The 22,078-nt window shown below is 41.4% G+C and overlaps 1 protein-coding gene across 5 annotated transcripts in view; it reads right to left on the reverse strand.

Moving 5' to 3' along the window:
• The window catches only part of SLTM (SAFB like transcription modulator), a 214,329-nt gene that overhangs the window by 40,258 nt on the left and 151,993 nt on the right, over window positions 1-22,078 (reverse strand). For all 5 annotated transcript variants that reach the window (XM_073618821.1, XM_073618819.1, XM_073618818.1 and 2 more), the window contains 4 exons: window positions 21,149-21,258; window positions 20,910-21,064; window positions 10,388-10,479; window positions 5,778-5,935 (listed from right to left, as the gene is read on the reverse strand). In XM_073618821.1, the coding sequence (XP_073474922.1) occupies window positions 5,778-5,935; window positions 10,388-10,479; window positions 20,910-21,064; window positions 21,149-21,258 (515 nt within the window). The remainder of the gene's footprint in view (window positions 1-5,777; window positions 5,936-10,387; window positions 10,480-20,909; window positions 21,065-21,148; window positions 21,259-22,078) is intronic.

Here is a 22,078-nt window from a genome sequence, read left to right on the forward strand (position 1 = left end):
TGTGTAGATGTTAACACAAGCGGAGAGGAACAACCGGCTAGACACCCCGTCTTGTCATTTCGGAACCAGCATGGAACAAACTCAGTCACATCGGAAGTGATGTCAGAACATGGAGATGACGTTTCAAAGCCTCCGCTTCTTTGTCAGATCTAAATGGCTATTGATCTAAACAGTCTATATAGAGATTCACACGGAGCGTGGACCAGAGGCAATATAACTTATTGTGAGAAAACATCTGTGTCCCAGGATTGTGGCTGCTCATCATGTGTTCAGACTAGACACAGGAGCCCGTCGTCCTCTCGAACAACGTGGTGACGTCAGTACGTGCCCTCCCAGACCTGTTTCGTCATAGGTGACGTTTTCAACAGGGATCCAAATGTCACCTACAACAAAACGCATGGGAGTGAACATACTGACGTCAACATGTTGGTTGAGAGGAGGACGGGCTCCTGTGTTTGCCAGCCAGCATTTGTTTTTATGCGATTACTATCTTTTTACATGCAAGTGAAATACTACATTTTTTATTAAAAGTTAAAAACTATCACGCTATGGCCAGTTTTTTTCTTCTGAGCTCACTCTGAGTACATAATCGAAGGCTACGAATTTGAGAGACGCCTAGGGTGGTTCTTCAGCTACAAGGTCCGGTCCCTGTGTGTTTCCAGTGGTCAACACTGCAAGCTAAAGGCCGTGGCTGGGTTACAGCCAAACACCCTTTTTGCTTGCTATCTGGTAAGCAGGCTTATGATACGGTGGTTGGGAACTTTTTTTCAATGTGTGGAGTCACTCTATATCTATATCATACTGGCGCAGCTCTTTCCATTTTTCTTCACCCCCATATATTATCTAATAAAAGGTTTTAACACCCTGATTTCCCCCTAGTTAACCACTTTCACCCCGTCCCCACCGTATTAGTGTCACAGGTGACGCTGGTTAGTTAGTTTTTTTATAGCGCATGGGCAACCGCCATAATACCAAATAAAGGTTTAACCCCCCCGAACACTTGGTGGGTGACATCAGTTAGGTTTTAGCGTCAGTCAAGGTCTGCGTCGCCCCAGGCAGCATCAGATTAGTGCCAGTAGCACTAACACCCACCATATACCTCACTTAGTAGTATAGTGTCTGAACGGATCAATATCTGATCTATATTAGCATCCCCAGTAGTTTAGGGTTCCCAAAAATGCAGCATTAGCAGGATCAGCCCAGATACCTGCTAGCACTTGTGTTTAGCCCCTCCACCCAGCCTACCCAAATGCAGTATCAATCGATTACTGTCACAAAACACACCTGCAGCGTTTGCAGAGACAGGCCTGATCCCTGCGTAAGCCAACAATTTTTTTGGTAGCGTTTGAAGCAGTCACTTTTTTTTTTTTTTGAGAGTGTCACCAATAAATTTAGAGGCAACAATGTCCAATCGAAGGTATACTAGTGAAGAGGCCTACAAGTTTCTGAGTATGAAAGATGAGTGAAAAGGAAGTCACCCATCTGTCAGATTCGGGCTCAGAACATGATCCTGTAGATAGCAGCGGCTCCAACAGCTCTGAAGACAGTAGTGGTACCTGCCAAGGTCAGGCGTACCCGACCTAGTTTTGCTGTTGAGGTGCAAGAACCCGCAGGGCTCTCGTATGGAGCAGAGAGCCAGTACTAGTGCCGCTCGTTCTGGTAAGCAGAGGTCTAGTACACCCTGGTCGTAGTCAAACCAGCACTGCGTGGTGAGTCCCACAAGTGCAGTTCAAGCTGGTGAGATAGCTAGCCCAACTAGTGTCCTGCAGCCACCAAGAAGACAAAGACAGGCCTGAATTGGGAGTCCATCACCTCTGCAGCACCCGTACTTACCCCATTCACTGGCCAACCTGGAATTCAGGTGGAAACAGTTGATTTTACGTAACTTGATTTTTATTCACTGTTTTTCATGGAAGGTCTCTATAAATCTATTGCAGATCAAAGCAATTTGTATGCTGATCAATTCATCGCCGCTAATCCCCAGTTGACCCTTGCCAGAGAATGGAAACCCATTACGGTTTCCGAATTTAAGACCTTTCTGGGCCTATCCCTCCTCATGGGCATAACTAAAAACAGTGAGTTGCTGTCATATCGGTCCACTGACCCAACTCACCATATGCCCGTGTTCTCTGCCTCCATGGCCAGGGCACCATATGAGCAGATCTTGCAGTTCATGCACTTCAATGAGAATGAACTGTCGTCCTCGGGGTGACCTTGGATACGATCGGCTCTACAAAATATGGGCCCTCATAAACCACTTCAACCAACAGGATCAAGTTGACTGCATTGATGAGTCCCTGATTAAGTTTTCTGGCCGCTTGTCTTTCAAACAGTATCTTCCCAGCAAGCGTGCCAGATATGGGGTCAAGATGTATAAGCTCTGTGACAGGGTAACAAGCTATACATATAGTTTTAAGGTTTACTAGGGAAGAGATAGTCACGTGGAGCCCAAGAACTGCCCAGACTACATAGGGAGTGTTGGAAAGATTGTGTGGGATTTGGTGTCACCCTTATTTCGGAAAGGGGTACCACTTGTATGTGGACAATTATTACACAAGCGTGCCATTTTTTAGTCACTTGTTTGATCATGGAATTGGCGCATGTGGCACTGTGCAATCTAATCATCGGGGCTTACCCCAGCGGCTTGTAGATTCCAGTCTTAGGCTGGGGAGAGATCCTAAAATGTAAAAGGGTGTATTTACAGGCCCAAAAATACACCACTCAGCGCCAAGTGCCCTAGCAGTACCAGAGCAGTAATGAATAAGAGACAAACAGGGAACAAAATAAATATGTAAAAATGACACTAAAATGTTAAGTGACAGAGGTCTCAAATAAGACTAAACAGAGAAGCAGCCGTTTAAAATTGCAGAGACATCATCATAAATCGTGGCATACCAAAATCAACAAAGTGATCATAGTAACACACTAAAAACAGCGCTAGTGTTGAGCTAAACGGATAATGTGGCCAACTACACATGCAAAAAAAGTCCTTCAAGAGAGAAGAGCAGTAAGAATAATGGTTCAGATAGTGTCCATAGGTGATCAAAGTAGAAAAGTTCAGCGTGCACCTTCCACCGATCCATCCACTTCCACCCTGTGAGAACACACTCCCCTCAGGGGGTCAAACGACGCCGGAAGTGACGATTGCGCTCCACCACAGCCTGTACTACAACCAGGAAGTCAGAGATTGGTGCCTGGAAAGCGGAACCGGCTGGAGCTGATTACGGTAAAGTGCTGTGTCTAAATGCTTCCTTGTGATATGCTCTTCTGATTGCTTTTACAATGTACGTATAATGTTTGAAGGGGGGATCTTTGTGTGATGTGAAGGGCTTTATATTTAATAAACAGGATTACGCTATGTGCGCTTTATCTTTTGTTGTTTGGTGATTTATGAGCCCTGACCATCTTGGATTCCTCTGGAGGGTAGCTGACAGTGGCTGGTAGCTTGGATTTCCCCTTTTTTGGATGCTTATTATTACTAGGCTCTGGTGAGTTTGACCCCCTGAGGGGAGTGTGTTCTCGCAGGGTGGAAGTGGATGGATCGGTGGAAGGTGCACGCTGAACTTTTCTACTTTGATCACCTATGGACACTATCTGAACCATTATTCTTACTGCTCTTCTCTCTTGAAGGACTTTTTTGCATGTGTAGTTGGCCACATTATCCGTTTAGCTCAACACTAGCGCTGTTTTTAGTGTGTTACTATGATCACTTTGTTGATTTTGGTATGCCACGATTTATGGGGAGAGATCCTGCTTGAGAAGTAATAATTTGCTCGCGGAGTGGAGGGATTTACGGAAGGTTTTTGGTCTGTCCTCCCTTCACGCAGACATGACGGTCCAAATTCAAATGGCGACTGGTGTTGTGGAGAAACCACTGTCCACGAATACAACCTTAATATGGGAGGGGTGGACCTCAACGACCAGTTGATGGCGCTGTACTTAATTACCCATAAGGCCAGACGCTGGTATATATAAAAAAAAAAAAAAAAAAAAAAAAAAAAGTGTCTGCATACTTATTCCAATTGGCTCTGCTGAACGCTTGTGCTATACAAAGCGTCAGGAGGAACTGGATCCTTCCTTAAATTCCAGGAAGAGCTCCTCACAGTCCTTCTGTTTCCAGACAGTGCGCCAACGCAAATGCAGTAAGCCGGCTGCATGGGAGTCATTTTCCGCATGTCCTCCCCGGTACCTCTACCAAACCATCACCCCAAAGAAGATGTCGTGTCTGTAGCAAGCGCGGATATAGGCGTGAAACCCGCTATTATTGTCCCTCCCTGTCCTGACCATCCTGGTCTTTGCATTTGTGAAGGTTTCAAACACTACCAAACACTAGTGGAGTATTAGCGTAGGATACAGCACTGCACAGACTAGGACACTTTAACAGGGTCTCCAAAGATGCCACCGCATTTTGAGAGACCCGAACCTGGAACCGTTACAAATAAAAGTGTAAAAAAATATATATATTGTAAAATAAAAAAGCCAAAATTGTCTTTTGCTCTGCTCCATTTTTTATTGTTAACCATCATTTTCTTTTCAGGTACGCCATTCAGCTGCAGCACTGATATATTTATCTTGACAGCAACAGCGTTTCCTCTCACGATATGTAAATCAGCGACTCCAGCGATGTAGGTGGCGATTTCACCACCACAGAAAAAAAAAGCATGTATGCCCATCATTAGAAGTGGGTGGATGCAGGGTGGTATTCTAATGGCGGGCATACCTTATCTTTTTTATCTTTTTATCGTTCAGCCCACAAGCTGCATAAAAAATAAATAAATTATGCCCAACAAGGACCAGCAACGTACTGGTATGTTGTTGGATTTTAGCGGTTATACCAGAATGATGCCTGCGGGTTTAGGTATCATCTTGCTAGCATTCTTTTCAGCCACCGGTCGGCTTTCATGTAAAAGCAATCCTAGTGGCCAATTAACCGCTAGACTGCTTTTATTGAGACTTTTTGGGAGCCTAGCCGCGTACAGGACCCCAAAAACCAAGAACAGCCTTCAGGCTTTCCAAAGGCGCAAAATTGTGATTTTACGCCTCACTACCTTTCAAGGCCTCTGTAACCGATATGTCCAGATAGCACAAACACCACTATTTTTTTGTAATTTTTCAATCACTTGTGACAAAAAAAAAAAAAAAAAAAAAAAAAATATTCAAAGTGCTCAACAAACCTCTCAACAAATTCCCAGGGATGTCCACTTTCCAAAACGGGGTCATTTTGAACTGCCCTGCCATTTTAGCGCCTCAAGAAATGATAGGCAGTCAAACTAAAAGCTGCATAAAGTCCAAAAAAAGTTTGTAGACGCTATAACTTTTGCGCAAAGAATTTTTTTTTTACCCGAGACATCTGGCTAAATGCTTTTTGGCTTAAATATATGACTAAAATTGAGTTTGTTTTTTTTATAGCAAAAAATAAAATTTTTCAAAATTTTCGGTCTTTTTTGGTTTATATTGCAAAAAATAAAAACCACAGAGGTGATCAAATACCACCAAAAGAAAGCTCTATTTGTGGGAAAAAAAAAAAAAAAAAAGGACGCAAATTTCGTCAGGGTACAGCATTGCATGACCATGCAATTACCAGTTAAAGCAGCACAGAGCCAAATTGTAAAAAGTGCTCTGTTAGGAAGTGGGTAAATCCTTCCAGGACTGAAGAGGTTAAAAACACTTGGCAAAAAAAAAAAAAAACAAAAAAACAAAAAAAACAAAAAAAAAACAAAAAAAAAACACCCACAACTTTAAAAGCCTTTTTAATACAAAGAAATATATAGAATTACCTTCGTAGTTCCACAGCTCTGTGATATCTCTGTAATCGTTGCAGACGTTCAACATTTTCTCTGAGTCTTTGTGCCTTCATTTTTTCAAATGTCAAGATGTCTTTTTTGTCTCTGAACTTCATTTTATTCTGAAAAAACCTCTCTCTATTATTTCTCATCTAAAAAACAAAAAAACACATACAACCAAGTTAAACCGTTAAAAGGACATACTTTATAAATTAAAAAAAATAATGCTTTTTACACATACTAAGCTACTACATATTTTAAAAAAGTAACCAACACCAAAGCTATCAGTTTTCAGTGACAAGGATTAGGCAGGTCATAAGTGCCTTTTTGATTGTTTTGCTTTGTTATATTAAGAGCTAGTTCTGGAGAGTTTCTTTTCCCCACAACTAGGTGGCATGGCGAATTAAAGAGGAACTAAACCCATCAATTTAAATTGTTTTTTTTTTTTTTTTGAAGCACACGTTTACATTCCCAGCATGCTGTCACATTTGCTTGTGCTCCCAACTCAACTGTCAAGCAATCAAATGGCTGGTGTCATAACTGATCACATGTGAAGCACCATGGCAACTGCAAACAAAACAGAGGCCAAGATGGCAGCTTCCTTGGCTAAAAAGGATAGGAGGGTTTACTTCCACTTTAACAGTAAAACAAGCAAGTAAAACATTAAAAAGTATAAGGTCAAAGTGCTTTTGGCCATACTTCTGTGGGTCACAGGAGTGTACTTAGTCATCCACTCCTGTGGCCCAGATTCAACTGACATTACGCTAAAGCCCACTGACATCAGAGCCAGTCCAGGCTCCGCAGGGATCCCGACAATGCCAGGATCCACCCAAATGCCTGACAGATATATGGCTCAGCCTCTCAGCGAGCAGCTGAGAGCTGGAGCCACCTGCCCCTGCACAGCCTGGCACTACAGTGAGTCCCGGAGGGGCAGGGCTAAGAGCAGGTTACTGACATTATCATAGATATTGAACTCCACAACACCATTGACCATTTCTGTGCTGTTGGGTGCCAGTAACATTATTGTGCTGCAGTTCTGTCCAGTAGCTGCATGGAGACCAAGGTCTGAACCAGGTTTTAGCTTCTAAAACCCAGTAAACGATGATAACAGCCATGATGTCTAATTTGTTAGACCGTTTAAATGAAATGATTCACAAAATTGTCAATATGCAGCGGGTTGTGCAGAAAATCTTAGCCCCTGATCATGCTTCAGTGTTCTTAAAGTAGTTCTCCTACACCTGACAAAACTTAAGAAAAAAAAAGTGAACTTATTTTTAAATATTTTTTATTTTTTTATTTTAGCATTAATGTACTTTTGCCAAAATAAAACCACTATTTACTATACGCATGCTTACCTCACTGTCTTCATGGATGTTCCAAAACACTGCTTGATTACTTCTGCCTTACTTCCTGGACAGACTTTAGGTCAACTCCTTCCTGTGTTATGACCTAAAAGGTGAACTTGGCCTTTAACATGCAGAATCCCATTCTTTCTAATTTGTTCCTGGTCACAGTTGTACACTCTATACCAGGGGTAGGCAACCTTGGCACACCAGCTGTGGTGAATCTACAAATCCCAACATACCTCTGACTCATCCCTGTGCCCATCAGTCTTGCAATGCCCCTTGTGACTTGTAGTACCAGAACAGCTGGAGCGATGAGGTTGCCTTCCCCTGCTCTATGCCCTAATGCGAGTTTTTGGGGTTTTTTTGCAATTTTTTTTGGCACATATACTTCAGTGGAAGCATGAGTAAACGCTTGAGACTTTTTTCACCTGATGAGCTTCTCCTCATCCAGAACTGCTCTCCTGCCCAGCACAAGAAAGGAACACCTAAAACGTACACATGCAAAAATTCCTGAAAAATGGCTGAACCCCCCCGCCACAAATCAGTGATATACCATGCTCAGTTGTGAATGCAGGCTTAAAATTGTGACAATAAATGCAAGAAAACTGGATTACCGAACCTTTCTGATCACAAGCGATCTAGGTAACATTGAATCTTTAAGATGCATCATGCAAAATTGATCTCTTCAGGGCCCCTGCTTTTTACATCACAGAAAGCAATCTTTTAAAAAAGATGTTCCTGACTCCCCCCAGTCCAATCTCCCATTACTTTTTTGCAATAAAACTGTGGCATAAAGCTGCAGAAAGAAGTAACATAATGCCATTATTTATGGCTCCTAGAAAAGAGAGCTTGTCAAGTACCATGACTTGTCAAAATTCATATATCTCAGTATAGTTGTTTTGAAGATCCACCAGGCAGTTAATTTGTTTAAACTAAAATCCTGCAGAAGATTACAGCATTTAAAACAAAAGTGTGGGAATCAAAACATTAAATATTCCCATAGATAGCTGCAGCACCGATCTAAGTGTCAGCTGTTCTATTACCAGCTTGACACCTAGAACTGAGCACAGATCTGTCATGAGAAAATTGGACTGGGGGGAGTCAGGGAACGTCTTTAAAAGAATGCTTTCTGTGATGTAAAAAGCAGGGACCATGAAGATCAGGAGGCTTTGGTAATCCAGTTTTCTTGCATTATCGTCACAATTTTAAGCCTGCATTCAGACCTGAGCATGGTTTATCACTGGAGTTTATTTTCAGCCATTTTTCGGGAGTTTTTGCTTGTGTAAGTTTAGGTATTTGTTTCTTGCGTTGGGCAAGGGCAGGAGAGCAGTTCTGGATGAGGAGCAGCAGCTCATCAGGTGAAAAAAAAACAAAAACACAACAACACAGTCTCATGCATTTATTTACTCATGCTTCCACTGAAGTGTACGTGCTAAAAAAAAAAAAAAAAAAAAACAAACTTGCAAAAACAACTCATAATAGGGCATAGAGCAGGGGAAGGTAACCTCAGCACTCCAACGGTTCTGGTACTACAAGTCCCACAAAGCATTGCAAGACTGATGACCACAGGGATGTGTCAGAAGTATGATGGGATTTGTAGATTCATTACAGCTGGTGCGCCAAGGTTGCCTACCCCTGGTATAGAGTGTACAACTGTGACCAGGAACAAATTAGAAAGAATGGGATACTGCCTGTTAAAGGCCAAGTTGACCTTTTAGGTCAAGCATCACTAAATGGCGGGCCGAATCCGGACCCAGTAGCAGGCTCGCCAAATAGTTACCTTAGTGTTATCTCCCCTCTGCCAGCTCGCCTGCCCACCGCCGCTAAGATTCTTGATTACATGGGAGGCGCAGCAGGTCTCTCCTTTACATACATCATCGCATCACTCCCCCTTCCCACACTGCCCTACCTTATTCACACAAGCCTGGAAGCGCTGCAGGTCCGGAAAAAGGGCGGGACTTTTCAAGTTACAAAGCAGATTGGTTGCTAGACAGTGGGGCGGTCCCAGCAACCAATCACTCACCTTTAAATTGAAAAGTCCCACCCTTTGTCTGGACCTGCCATGCGTGCTTCCTTGCTTGTGTGACTAAGGTAGGGCAGTGTGGGGAGGGGGAGGAAGGGCAAATGCTGCATTGATGAAAGGGACAGTCTGACTAATAGTGAGGGAGGACTGATTGAGGGGGGGTCCTGTGATGGATGGAGTGGGGGAGAGATCTGTGATAATGGGGTCTGTAATGGGGGGTAGTGGAGATAATCTGCGATAGGGGGTCTGATGGGGGTGGAGGGGTCTGTGATGGAGGGGGTCTTTAAAGAGACACGCTGTGATGGGACGTCTGTAATGGGCTGGCGGGTCTCTGATGGGGGACTGTGATGTAAAAGGGAGAGATAAGCTGTGAAGGGGGGGACTGAGGGCATTGATGTAAGGGCTTGTTCACACTTGTGCAGAAATCTAGGTTTTTCTGCCCTAGAAAAACACCGGTATCTACGAGGGTAATAGAAAACAATCATGACGTGCACTACTGTGATGTGAAGGATCTGAGTCATCACCAATATGACACTCGGACCTCCGCTGGAAGAAAATTTTACTGACCAGACCCCATGAATTTGAATTCAATACCCCCGTTTTAGGTTATGACACAGGAAGGAGTTGACCTATAGTCTGTCCAAGAAGGCAGAAGTAATCAAGCAGTGTTTTGGAACATCCATGAAGACCGTGAGTAAAGCATGCGTATAATAGATGGTGGTTTTATTTTGGCAAAAGTACATTAATGCTATACTGGGACAAAGGGGAGCTGGAATTAAAAAAAAAAAAAAAATATATTTATATTAAATTAAAAAGTGAACTTATCATTTAGTTTTTGTCAGGCATAGGAAAACTAGCTTAACACTGAAGCGTGATCAGGGGCTAAGATTGTCTGCACAACCCGTTGCATATTGACAATTTGTAAATAGTTTCATTTAAAATGGTCTAACAAATTAGAAACAGGGCTGTGTTATCTTTTATTGGGTTTTAGAAGCTGAAACCTGGTTCAAACATTGGTCTCCATGCAGCTACTGCACAGAACTGCAGTGCAATAATACGTTACTGGTACCCAACAGAACAGAAGAAGTGGTCAAGTGTGCTGTGGAGTTCAATATCTACAATAAAATCAATTTTTATTTGGGTGGAGTGTAAAACATGCAAACAAATTTACCAGGAAGGGATGTTTTGACACAGAAAAGCAAGTCAAAGTGGAGAGAAATGTGGTAATGACTTACCTTATCAAAACGGCCTCTTCGCATCTGTGGCCTCATGTATAACTGATCTCCTTTAGTCTGATCTATTACTACCATCTGTCCAGGACTTTTACCTATCAAAAGAATAAAAAACAAATTTCAACTGTCTGACAAAAAGCAAGTAAGCATTGAAAAGTTCTGAACACCACCACACTGAATCATTTATTAAATCTATCCGCAGCTGGCCATTACCAGACTTGAAAAGGATACTTCAAGCCACCAGACAAAATCGGCCTGCCACAAACCCTAGTGGGGAACCCATCAAAATGTGAAATGCTCTGTCACTGTTGAAATATTTATTCACAACATGTCAAATATACAATATTATTGTGGGAACTCAAGCCAGGTAGGATGGGGATAGATTTCATAATCTACATATAGAACTAAGGAAATGCACAAAAATATACTTTGGGGCAGAGGCATTCCAAAACAAAACCAAAAAAAAAGAAACCTCCATCCACTTTTGTACTGACTGTGGTATGTTTTCCAACAGTGGTTTCAAAACATTCTAGCATTTTTTATTTTCATTAGAAAATAGAGGTTAAAGCTGCTGAAGCAGGTACACGATTTTGACAGAAGTTCTCCTCCTCGCTCCCCCTGCAGTCCTCGGACACTAACAGGTCCCAGAAGCCTGCATCCACCACTCACGATGCGCAGCACGACTCATGCATCTCTGAGTGGGCACCCGGCTGCGAAGCCACAAGCTGTTACAGCCGGGTGCCCAAAGTCAAGATGCCAGGGACCGAAGACAGCGGGTGAGATCGAATGGTGGTGAGCACACCGCTGGATCGTGGGACAGGTGAGTGGCTGTTTTTTTTAAAAGTCAGCAGCTACAGTTTTTGTAGCTGCTGACTAACAGATGGCTGGCACTCCACTTTAATGAGGAATTAAAGCGTAGCAACACCTCAGCAGTTGCACAGGTTAATCGCCTCCATGTTGCATTGAATCATGCAAAAGAAGCCCCGACCAAGTATTGAGTGCATACTATACTGTACATGGACATACTTTTCAGTAAGCCAACATTTCTGTATTAAAAATCTTTATTGGCCTTATGCAATATTCTAATTTTTTGAGATACTGGATTTTGGGTTTTCGATGCTGAATTCTTTAATAGTCTTCATATTTCATAATGCCATGCACACAGTCAAGACATACAGTGCCTGAAGCAGCAAAGCAAACCAAAAACCATCAGTGAACCCCTAAATTTAACTATTTTATTTTTCTGTAAACAGTAGAAAGATGTGCTTTACCAAAAAAGCTGCAATTCGGTTTTGTCTGTCCACAGCACATTTTTAAAGGATTTTGGCTTCCTCAGGTAAGTTTTGGCAAACGTCAATCTGGCTTTTCTACATGTGTGTCAGCAGTGGGGTCCTCCTGGGGATCCTACCAAAATGTTCATTTTAGGGCTGCAACTAACGATTATTTTCATAATCGATTAGTTGGCCGATTATTGTTTCGATTAATCGGTTGATAAGCTTAAAAAAAAAAAAAAAGTGTTGTGTATAATTTAGTTAATATGTAAAGTTTTAAAAAAAGGCAATTTATTCTTAAATATCTCTATGCAGTGGTAAATATAAATAACTATATGGTTAGGGAGCAACATATCTAATCCACTCTGAGAATAACAGACAGAAGAGATATACTGTATATACTATTAGAGGAGAGATATACTGTATATGCTATTAGAGGATATATACTATTAAAAAGGGGTGAATCTGGTAAATATCATCAGACTCAGAGATCAATTTTTTTTTTATTTAAAAAACAAACAATGTCTTCCTTAAAAAAAAAATGGCATTTTAAGAACATTTGTTCAAATTTTTAATTGTTAGTGGGGTCAAATTGACGTTCATTTTCAACCATGGTGACAATTTGTAAATAGTGGTCAAAGGAATTTTCAGACGGTGTATGTGGTATTCGTTCATTTTAAAAACAGAATGTTAAAAACAAGTGAAAATTTCAAACATTCTTTCATTCAGCGAATGTACAAAGATTTTTCGTCTGAATATTCTCTTCTGAAAATTGATCCGTGTGGCCAGCATAAGGCTCGGTGCACACCTATGCAGTTTGCTTTTGATATGTTTCTGCAGTGCTTTTTGCTGTGCGTTTTGATTTTTGCGCGCGTGATTTTGCTGCAATTTGCATTTTTTTGCATTTTTTGGCCCAATTTGTTGTTGGGCAGATTAAAAAACACAAATTGCTACAAAAACGCATTACATGCTTTTCTGTAGCTTTTCCATTGAAGTGTATTGAACCAAAAAAGCACCGTTTTACATAAAAAAAAGTCCCTGAACCTTTCGAAATACGCAGCAGCTGAAAAAAAGCATAGATGTGAACGTGTCCCATAGGAAACCATGTAAATGAACTGCAGTGCTTTTCTGCAAAAAGCACCAAAAAACACACAGATGTGAACCACGTCTAAGACGTTTAGTAACATAATGGGGGTTAAAAAAAAAAAAAAAAACTAAAATTAGCCCTTTATAGTACAAAAAAAGCAAATAATCTCTATTGTAAGGGGTTCATTCTTTTACTGTAGAACTGTGAGAGTAACATTTACAGTAGCGATTATTTGCTCTTTTTGTACTATAAAAGGCTCAATTTAATTTTTTTTTAACCCCATTATGTTACTGGCCGATTAATCGATTATGAAAATAGTAATCGATTATTTTCATAATCGATTAATCGATTAGTTGTTTCAGCCCTAGTTCATTTTCATTCAGATAGCAACGTATATTGCGAGATGACAGTTGTACGCTGTGTCTGAAGGTCAGCTTGGATTTGACTGGTAGTTAATCGAGGTTCGTCATCCACCATTCGAACAATCCTTTGTTGCAATCTTTGATCATTTTTTCTCTTTAGTACACGTCCAGTGAGATTATTAGCTACAGTGCCATGGGCTGTAAATTTGACAATGTTGTGCACCATGGACACTGGAACAATAAAGCATTTTTTACCCCAACACTTCATATTCCTGATGTGTCTGTTGTATAAAATGTACTTGTATGGGGAAGTATCCTGTTGTCTTTAGATTACTTCCATTATGCAAAATCCCAGGGGTCCCTGCTAGTCACATTGCTTTCCTTTTAAAAACAGACTACACACCATGATCAATTCTGTAGCTATACTGGGAACTCAGTCTGCTATCCTCAAAAAGATCAGACTTGTCGTAGCGGGCCCCGGCAGCACAGCCATTGACAGAGAAACTCTGTGCTGCTTTCTCCTCCCCCAGCTATTAGGCAGCTGAGAACAGAGGGAGTGTGTGTGTGTGTGTGTGTGTGTGTGTGTGTGTGTGTGTGTGTGTGTGTGTGTGTATGTGTATATATATATATATATATATATATATATATATATATATATATATATATATATATATATATATATATATATATATATATATATATATATATATATATATATATATAATCTCTTGCCCATACTCCATGTGGGACACAGACAACACAGAAAGACAGTCAATTTTTCACAATTTGTACTGGTTGCTGGTAGAATTTTTATGTGGTCAGCACTTTTTTTTTTTTTTAAATCGCGTATAATTCTTTATTCAAAATTTTTCATTTGTCAGATAAAAACTTATAAGAAAAGGAATAAACTGTATTCGAATAGAGCACAAGTCTAGCCGACAGCCCTGATCAAATAAACCAGCAGCAACACATTAAATTCATAGACTAACAAATATGAGTTAATACAAGTAGATGTTCCTTCCAGACCCACAAGCGTTGGGGTCAGGAGGTGTGTATTTTTTTGAGTATGAAAAACTAAGGAACTTCATGGCTTCCAAGTAATGTGACAATTGGAAGGCTGACCAAGAGCTCAGAGGGGGCTGTGAAAGGGCAGAGAGATCTTTTTTTTCCCCTCAAACAATACTTTTTATTGAGCATAGAAAGAAATTGTACATACATGGTCAGGAGCAAAACAGGTATACAAGATCTGTAAATTTCAGCATATCTAAATTCACTAAATTATACAAAACGTTCTGCAGAATGACACCCCACCCGCCCATGCATTCAAATAACACCTTATCCATCAACAAAGTACAGCAGTACAATCAATCATCCAGATGTTCAGAGAGGCAGGGTAAAAGTGTTAACCATTGTTCGAATAGTCAGTTATACACCAGATCTACTGGGGCTAGGCCCGGGACGACCAACCATGGGGGCCCATAGCTTATCGAATTTACCGCTTTTACCCGTGTTGAGAAATTTGCTTCTTCACTCGATTTGTGTCACCCATTTGGGTAATCCATTCCTGCAACGTGGGGGGCTCCATGGATTTCCAGTGTCTCAGAATAATTTTTCTGGCCTGGAAGAGAGCCCTTGCTACAGCCTGTCTAGGGATATCTTCAATCAGAACTAAGTTTTAAAATACCCAGCAGCCAGAGCTTGGGGTCAGCTGGGATCATGATCTGGAAGACCCTATTAAGCGTGTCTAAGACCTGTTTCCAATATAAATGGAACTTTGGGCATCTCTACTGCATCTGGTGCAGGTGGAGTCAGAGCCCACCCCCATGCGGGCCAACCTGGCCGGTGTGTGGTGGACCCTCAGGAGAAAATATAGCTGCGACAGGCACTGAGCCACATTTAGAGAGCACTGGGGAACAGCCTGTAGGGCATCTTCCCACTGCTCCTCTTCAAAGACCCCAACATTCCGTTCTCACTGCGACACTGAGGCGAGTCCCCACGGAAAAGGTTGAGGAGCATGGCATAGCTGCAGGAGAGAAATACTTTATAGGTAGTGACCTCAAACAAGTAATTGAAGACGGATGTAGAATCCAAGACCCATTGATCCCCTGCTCCCTGACTGCATGCTGAAGCTGCATGTAGTAGAAATGCATTGTGGAGGGGAGTCGAAAGGCTTCTGAGTTTCGAAAATGACCTCAGCTTCCTATCCCGGAAGATGTAGGTCAGGTGAAAAATGTTAAAGTGTTTTCCCACTTTGTGCCGTAGTGCACTTTTTCGCTATGTCCGGAAAGTAGTTATCCCAGATGGGGATGTAATTGGTAAATCCCTGTACACCCTGCATCATCCTGACCATATTCCAAATTTTCTGCATAAGAACATAGGTAGGGTAAAGTTTAGCAAATCTAATAAAGTGCAGGCCTTCCAAACCATCTGCCACCCCAACCCCGTTGTGAAACCAAGTAGTTTAGCAGAAAAGTCTATTAAGTTTAATTGCAGCTTTTGCAGGGGGTGCACTACCCCACGTGCTGTAACTGAGGCTAAGTAATAGAGCCAGGGATTGAGCAATGCCAGTCCACCAGCTTCTTTTGGAGGCTGTAGCTGCTCTAATTTTATTCTAGCTTGTTTAGATTGCCAGATTAGGGATCTAAAGGTTGAGTTTATAATACGGAACTTTTTCAACGGTATGACCATGGGGGTATTGTGTAGTATTATAGAGCAACTGTGGCATCATGAACTTTAGGAGATTTATCCGTCCCACCTGAGATCTTTAGCCTGCTCCATATCTTAACCCGATAGCGATAGTGATTGAGTAAAGGGGTCAGATTAAGTCTGACAGTCTTGCAGGTAGGGGGTAACCTGTATGCCTAGGTATCTAAAAAGACCCGGAAAGCAGAATTTCCTGTATGGTCAGTAAAGAGGGGGTCAGGTGTCACAACCAGCAACATAATGGAAGACTTAATCCAATTTATGACCAAACCGGAGAACTCCCCATCATAGTCATAACCTCTCGTAGGGAAGTAGATGTTTCACCGAGGAACAGCATAGTATCATCGGCATACATCATTTTTTCCTGAAGTTCCTCATACCTAAATCCCTGTATAATAGTATTAGAACGGATAAGGGCAGCCAGAGGCGCCGAGGCAAACAAAAGAGGGAACAGGGGGCAGCCCTGCCTTGTACCTCTGTGTAGATTAAAACGAGGAAATCCTGCCACCCTCTTCAGATGGTTGCGACTGGGGCACTATATAGTAGCTGTACCCAGGAAATGAACTGGTCTCCAAACCCAAATTTGCGCATGACTGCCCAGAGATACCATTCAATGCTACTGAAAGCCTTGTGGGTATCAAGGGACAGTAATGCTTGGTCTCCGCCATTATCCGCTGGGGACTGGATATTGTAGGAAAAAATGTCGCTAATTGATGGCAGTCGATTTTTGGGGCATAAATCTGGACTGATCAGAGTGGACAAACGAGGAGATTACTTTAAGCGCAGAGCCAGGACTTTTGCCAAAATCTTGACATTTTGCAAAAGAGGAATAGGCCTATAAAATCCTGGATCAAGGGATCCTTATTTGGCTTCAATATTAATACAATATTGGCTCTGGTCATAGATTGGGGAAGAACACCCCTCACCCCAGCATCATTAAGTACCTTCCACAGTCTAGGAAGTATACACTCTGCATATTGTTTATAAACCTCTATGGGCAAGCCATCATCGCTTTGGAGTTAGGAAACGCACTGGTCGCCATCTGCAATTCCTTCAAGGTCAAGGAGGCATCTAATTGCAGCCCGGAGGAGGCAGACATGCAGGGAAGTTGCACAGCAGTAAGATACTCGTTCAGGAAATCGTATAGCTTTGTACATACAGGAAGAATTTTAATCCAATAAGTGAACATAATCACCGATATGGATGCCTCTCAAACAGTTCAAAAAAAATAAAAGTAAATTTTTCGAAGGTTATTATGGAAAAGGAAAAAAATCCCAGGGTTAGACTATCAATTCTCCAAAGAGAGAAAGGGATGGGGCAGATTGGCGATACCTCAGCCTAGACTTTACTTCATAGCCGCCCAGCTTCAGCAATTTGCTGGCTGGGGAGTTGTGAACTAGGTGGACCCTATACAGGCCCTACTGCTAAGTAATAGCTCTCACTACAACCTCCTGGCCCAATTGGAATCTGGGGTCTGTGTTCATACCTGTAAGAGCCCAAAAATGGCACTCATGAATAGAGTTTGGAAGGAAATGAGGAGTATAATGAAATACGAAGGTGCCTCGGAGTATTCACCACTTTGGGGAAATAGGCAATATAAAGAACTAGGTAAACTGGAGGGATTCGAAAGCTGGCGCTCTAAGGGCCTCCAATATATAAAACAGTTGTACTCACATAATTTACGCTCCTTTCAGGATTAGCAAGAATCTTTTCATTTACCCCATCATAGTTTTTTTTTTTTACAACTAAGACACACGGTCCAATCTCAGTTTAAAGGGGAAAAGAAAGCGATAAAACCAATGCCACTTCTAAAACTTTATTAGCACAGATGATTGGAAAAAAAAAAAAAAAATGCTTGAACTCATCTCTATATGGTCAACGTACGACATCATATAGAGAGATGAGGGCGTTTGCCAAAAGCAGAAGAGGGTGGGAGCTAGATATAGGGGACATGTCAAACGCTACTTGGCAAACAATATTACAAAGGGTACCCCTAGTTTCATTAATCACCAGCACAATGTCTGAACCAATTATTTATAATATACAGGGTATATAGAACACCGTTCAAACTATTTAAGTGAGGTAGGCACTGTCCATGGTGCCAAAAATCACCTGCTGATTTAATACATATGTTGTGGAACTGTCCTAAACTGGTTAAATATTGGCGAGAGATGGTGAATACAATTAACGAAACCTTTAATACATATATCCATAGGGACCCTAAAATAAGCCTGTTGGGCTACCTTGATGTAGAACTTATGCCCCATGAGATTCTGATACCAGTTAGACTACTGTTTATGGCACGAAAGCTAATTGCCCTAAGGTGGATCTCGCCGAGGGCACCTTCAGGTAAACGACAATATTCTGAAGGAACAGATCTACTGTAACAGAGGCATACCCAATTACCTGTACCAACTGTGGAAACCATGGATTTTGGTTCCATGGTTAGCCCCATCCTCACTGGCTTTTGCTGATCCTTAGATGGATGAGCAAGCATAACTATGGATAGTAAAAATGGTACCAGACGGAATATGGAGGTAGAGGGTAAAATCAGCGGTTAGAGAAGAAACTACTGACTTAAGCAGCCGGCAGAGGTAACTTTTTACATAGGTACAGATACATAGAATACTACAGTGGGAAGAAAATGGAACAGTCTTCTGACTTGCTTGTGGTGGGGGGTGTGTTCTATTTATTTAGTTTATGATTAGGTTGTTATTTGTGGTTAAAGACTTATGTGGATTAGAGAATATATGTAAGAAAAATTCAGAATTTGCCATGGATTGACCATATGTAGGGTATTAGAAATAATGGAATGTATGTACAAACTGTATAAGTGATAAGTACTATATCCAATAATAATGTATTTTGTTTGTAATGATGAAAAAAATTATAAGAATATAAAAAAAAAAAAAAAGATAAAAAAATAAAGTGAACATAATCAGGGATGGCAAATTAGTCACTAGCCCGGTATGTGAGCGTAATGCCCCAATGGAAGGTGACATTTGTTGGGCATGGGCAATTCTCGCTCATAGGCGACCAGTGTGCTCACCCTACTCATAGAAAACCAGCCTGTCAAAAAAATCTCTCCGCTGCCGAGGCAGTGACTTGGAGAAAGCAATGAAAGCGGTTTATTGTCTAGCCCGGGCTGTTAATGAGGATGGGTAAGGGGAAAGGCATTTTGTTGAGTGTATGAATAAGGACTGCAATTGTAGCCCCAATAGTGGGGTGCCTCTTCCCACAATAATATTTATGGGTGACCCAAGGAAGCGCAGACAAAACAAAAAATCAGTGAAGCTTGTTCTACTTGCACCTGAAGTTTGCGGGGAAGTACACCATGATACCTCTCTAGACAGATGTAGAGCTCAATAGTATGAGATCAGGTCAGGAAGACTAATACCCCCCAGAGATTTAGGAAGAACTAACAAAGAATGGCAGAGTCTGGCCACTTTATAGCTCCAGGAAGAATTTAGTCAGCATTGTCCGACAAGAGAAAAAAGGCTTGAGGTAAATTTACTAGGCATCGCTTGCATTAGATACAAAATCTGGGGGAGCGCTGTCATCTTAAATACATTGCACCTCCCAAACCACGTAAGGGTGAGGGTTTGCCAAAATTGAAGATGTAACTGCATTTTAGATAATAATGTGCTAAAAGTTCTCATATAGTGAGGCAGTATCAGGGGTCAATTTGACCCCCAGGTATTAAAAAAAAGACTGAACCCATTTGAACTGGTAGGCGCCTTGTAGCTTAGCAATACACTCCATAGGAAGAAGAATACTCATCACTTCACATTTAGCGTCGTTTATAGAGAAATTGGAAAGATACTCACACTGAGCGAAACATTGGAGTAGACATGGTAATGACACCTCTGGGTCGGTAGGAAAGACTAAGAGGTCATCCGCATACACAGCAATTTTACGCTCCAAATTTAGGACCTGAAGTCCACTGATCAAGGAGTCCGATCTAACTTTACAGAGGGAAGGGTCTAGGGTTAAGACGAACATTAGGGGAGAGAGGAGGCAGCTCTGTCTCATCCTGTTAGAGAAAAATACTCTGATCAGGCCCCATTAACCAAACACAGCAGCTGTAGGACCAGTATAGTGCCTAAATCCAGGACTGTATTCGTTCCCCCAGGCCAATACGTCTAAGGGTAGATAGTAAGAATTGCCAATATACCCGGCCGAAGGCCTTTTCAGAATTTGTTGATAAAAGCAGAAAGGGTCGGGCCTCCGAACCGGCGGAGTGAATCAAATCTATTGCTCTTGGTGTTATCCCTGTTAACGTGAAACAGGCGCGTTTAATTACAAATTACAGGAGCATCACAAACTTAGAATGCAATTATTTTAAAATTTTGAGAAGGTGTCAATTTTGTTGAGTGCATTTTTTGGAGTATTGCGTGGAAGATTTGACTGCGTCTTTACTCTTGAGTCACACCAATACAAAAGAAATAAACATGAAAATGCCTAAATTGTTGCAAATACATTTGTAATTGCATCAATTTTCTGGGCAAAGCGGTGCATTATATGACAAGTGCAGCGAAACCAATCTTTTTGTCCATGACTGTACAATTTGTGGTGCAAGATTTTTTACACTTTCTGTATAGCACACTGTTGCCAAGTACACACTTTACATTAAGTATCATGGTGAGCGCCTATGCAGGACTCATAACATGAAGCAAAATTACTGGTAGTTACCCACTTCTTTTGTTAAACCATTTGGAATTTGGCGCGTCTAAATTTGCTGTAAATTAAAGTATGCAACTGGTACTGATGTCAACATACAGTCCAAACAGATCCATTAACTTGCTTTCAGCAGCAATGAAATAGAACAAAAGGCCACTTGCAGTTCAAGTATGAGTCTTAACGAGTCAACAATAAAGGATTTGCAGAACACAGACAGGAAAATGTGTCCACTTTCAGACTGCATGACTCACAATCTACAATATCATTTTTAATGGGCAGCAAGGAACAGAAAAATATGTTCATGGGGTGGATCACAGAATCCCAGCAGCAACAGTAACAGGCGTGCCTCAAAGCAAGCAAAGGCTGAAGGGTTTTTCTCTAAAAGCTGCTGCTCTGAGACAAAACACACAAAACCCTCCTACCTGGCCGCTTTCTTTCTTCGTTCTTTTTTGTTGGGTCTTGAGAGCCTCCAGCTACATCCTCACTCTTTTCTTTGCCATCTTTCTTGGAGTCTTTGATGTCTTTCTTCTCTGGCTTGTCGGATTTTTTGTCATCTTTTTTTACCGAACTTGAAGGCCTTAAAAACAAGATACATGACACAAACTGCTAGGATAGGACCACGTATTGCTAACGCACACAAAAACCATGTAAAGATCCTTACTTGCTGCTTTTATCACCTCCTGATGACTTCTTCTCACCAGATGTTTTGCCAGAACTACTTTTATCATCCCCCTCTTTCTTTTGGTCTCGCTTGGAAGGATCGCTCTTCCACTAAGATAAACAAGGATAAGTAACACTTTATATCAACAAATCCCAAAGTCCTCTTTTTGTACGAACAAGAGGTTTAGTTTTTCCTCTATAGTTTGTAATTTTTCCTTTTCTTTCCTTTTACTCATCATTATTATTATTATTATTATATTATACGATCCATATATTTACAGCTAATCTGGTGGCAATTTTAATTGTATAGCAAGCTTACAAATATTTACAATATAAAAATATAGACCACTAGGTGTCACTCTAAAATTTATAGACTATGAAGGACATAGGAATAATCATTTTTTGTTTTAACAACCAATTCGTGGTTTGAGTCGAGACATTTTTATGAATCCCTTGAGTCAAATTCCAATGATACAACAACCATGGCATACATGGCATTTTTCCACACTTAGGCATGTATTGCTAATGGATAGTTAATGTTTTTTTTTACTGGCAACAGCCCTCTTTCAAGATGGTGGCTGTTGCCTCATGGACGCCTGGAGCTCAGGACTGGGCATTCCCTCTTTGTAATGTAGAGCATTTAAGGTGGCGAGTTAGCATGCCGCCCGTGTCCCTAGACGGCACCTTTGACGAAACGACGTAGGGCGAGCAGCGTGCTGACGCCACCGACAGTGTGTAGTCCCAGACGACACGGGCATATGTTTGAGTCAGCCGGCCAGCTCTGATGTTATTGCCAGATGTCATTCCGTTTTCGTTTTTTACATTTTCTGTAAGTGCAACCATTTTATTACTATAAAATTTTACAGTTTTACACTATGTGAGTTTCCTTTTTCTCATTGGACTGATGGCTGAATAAGAAAAATCTTGGAAA

This window comes from Aquarana catesbeiana, linkage group LG03, assembly GCF_042186555.1.
Source record: "Aquarana catesbeiana isolate 2022-GZ linkage group LG03, ASM4218655v1, whole genome shotgun sequence".
NCBI lineage: Eukaryota > Metazoa > Chordata > Amphibia > Anura > Ranidae > Aquarana > Aquarana catesbeiana.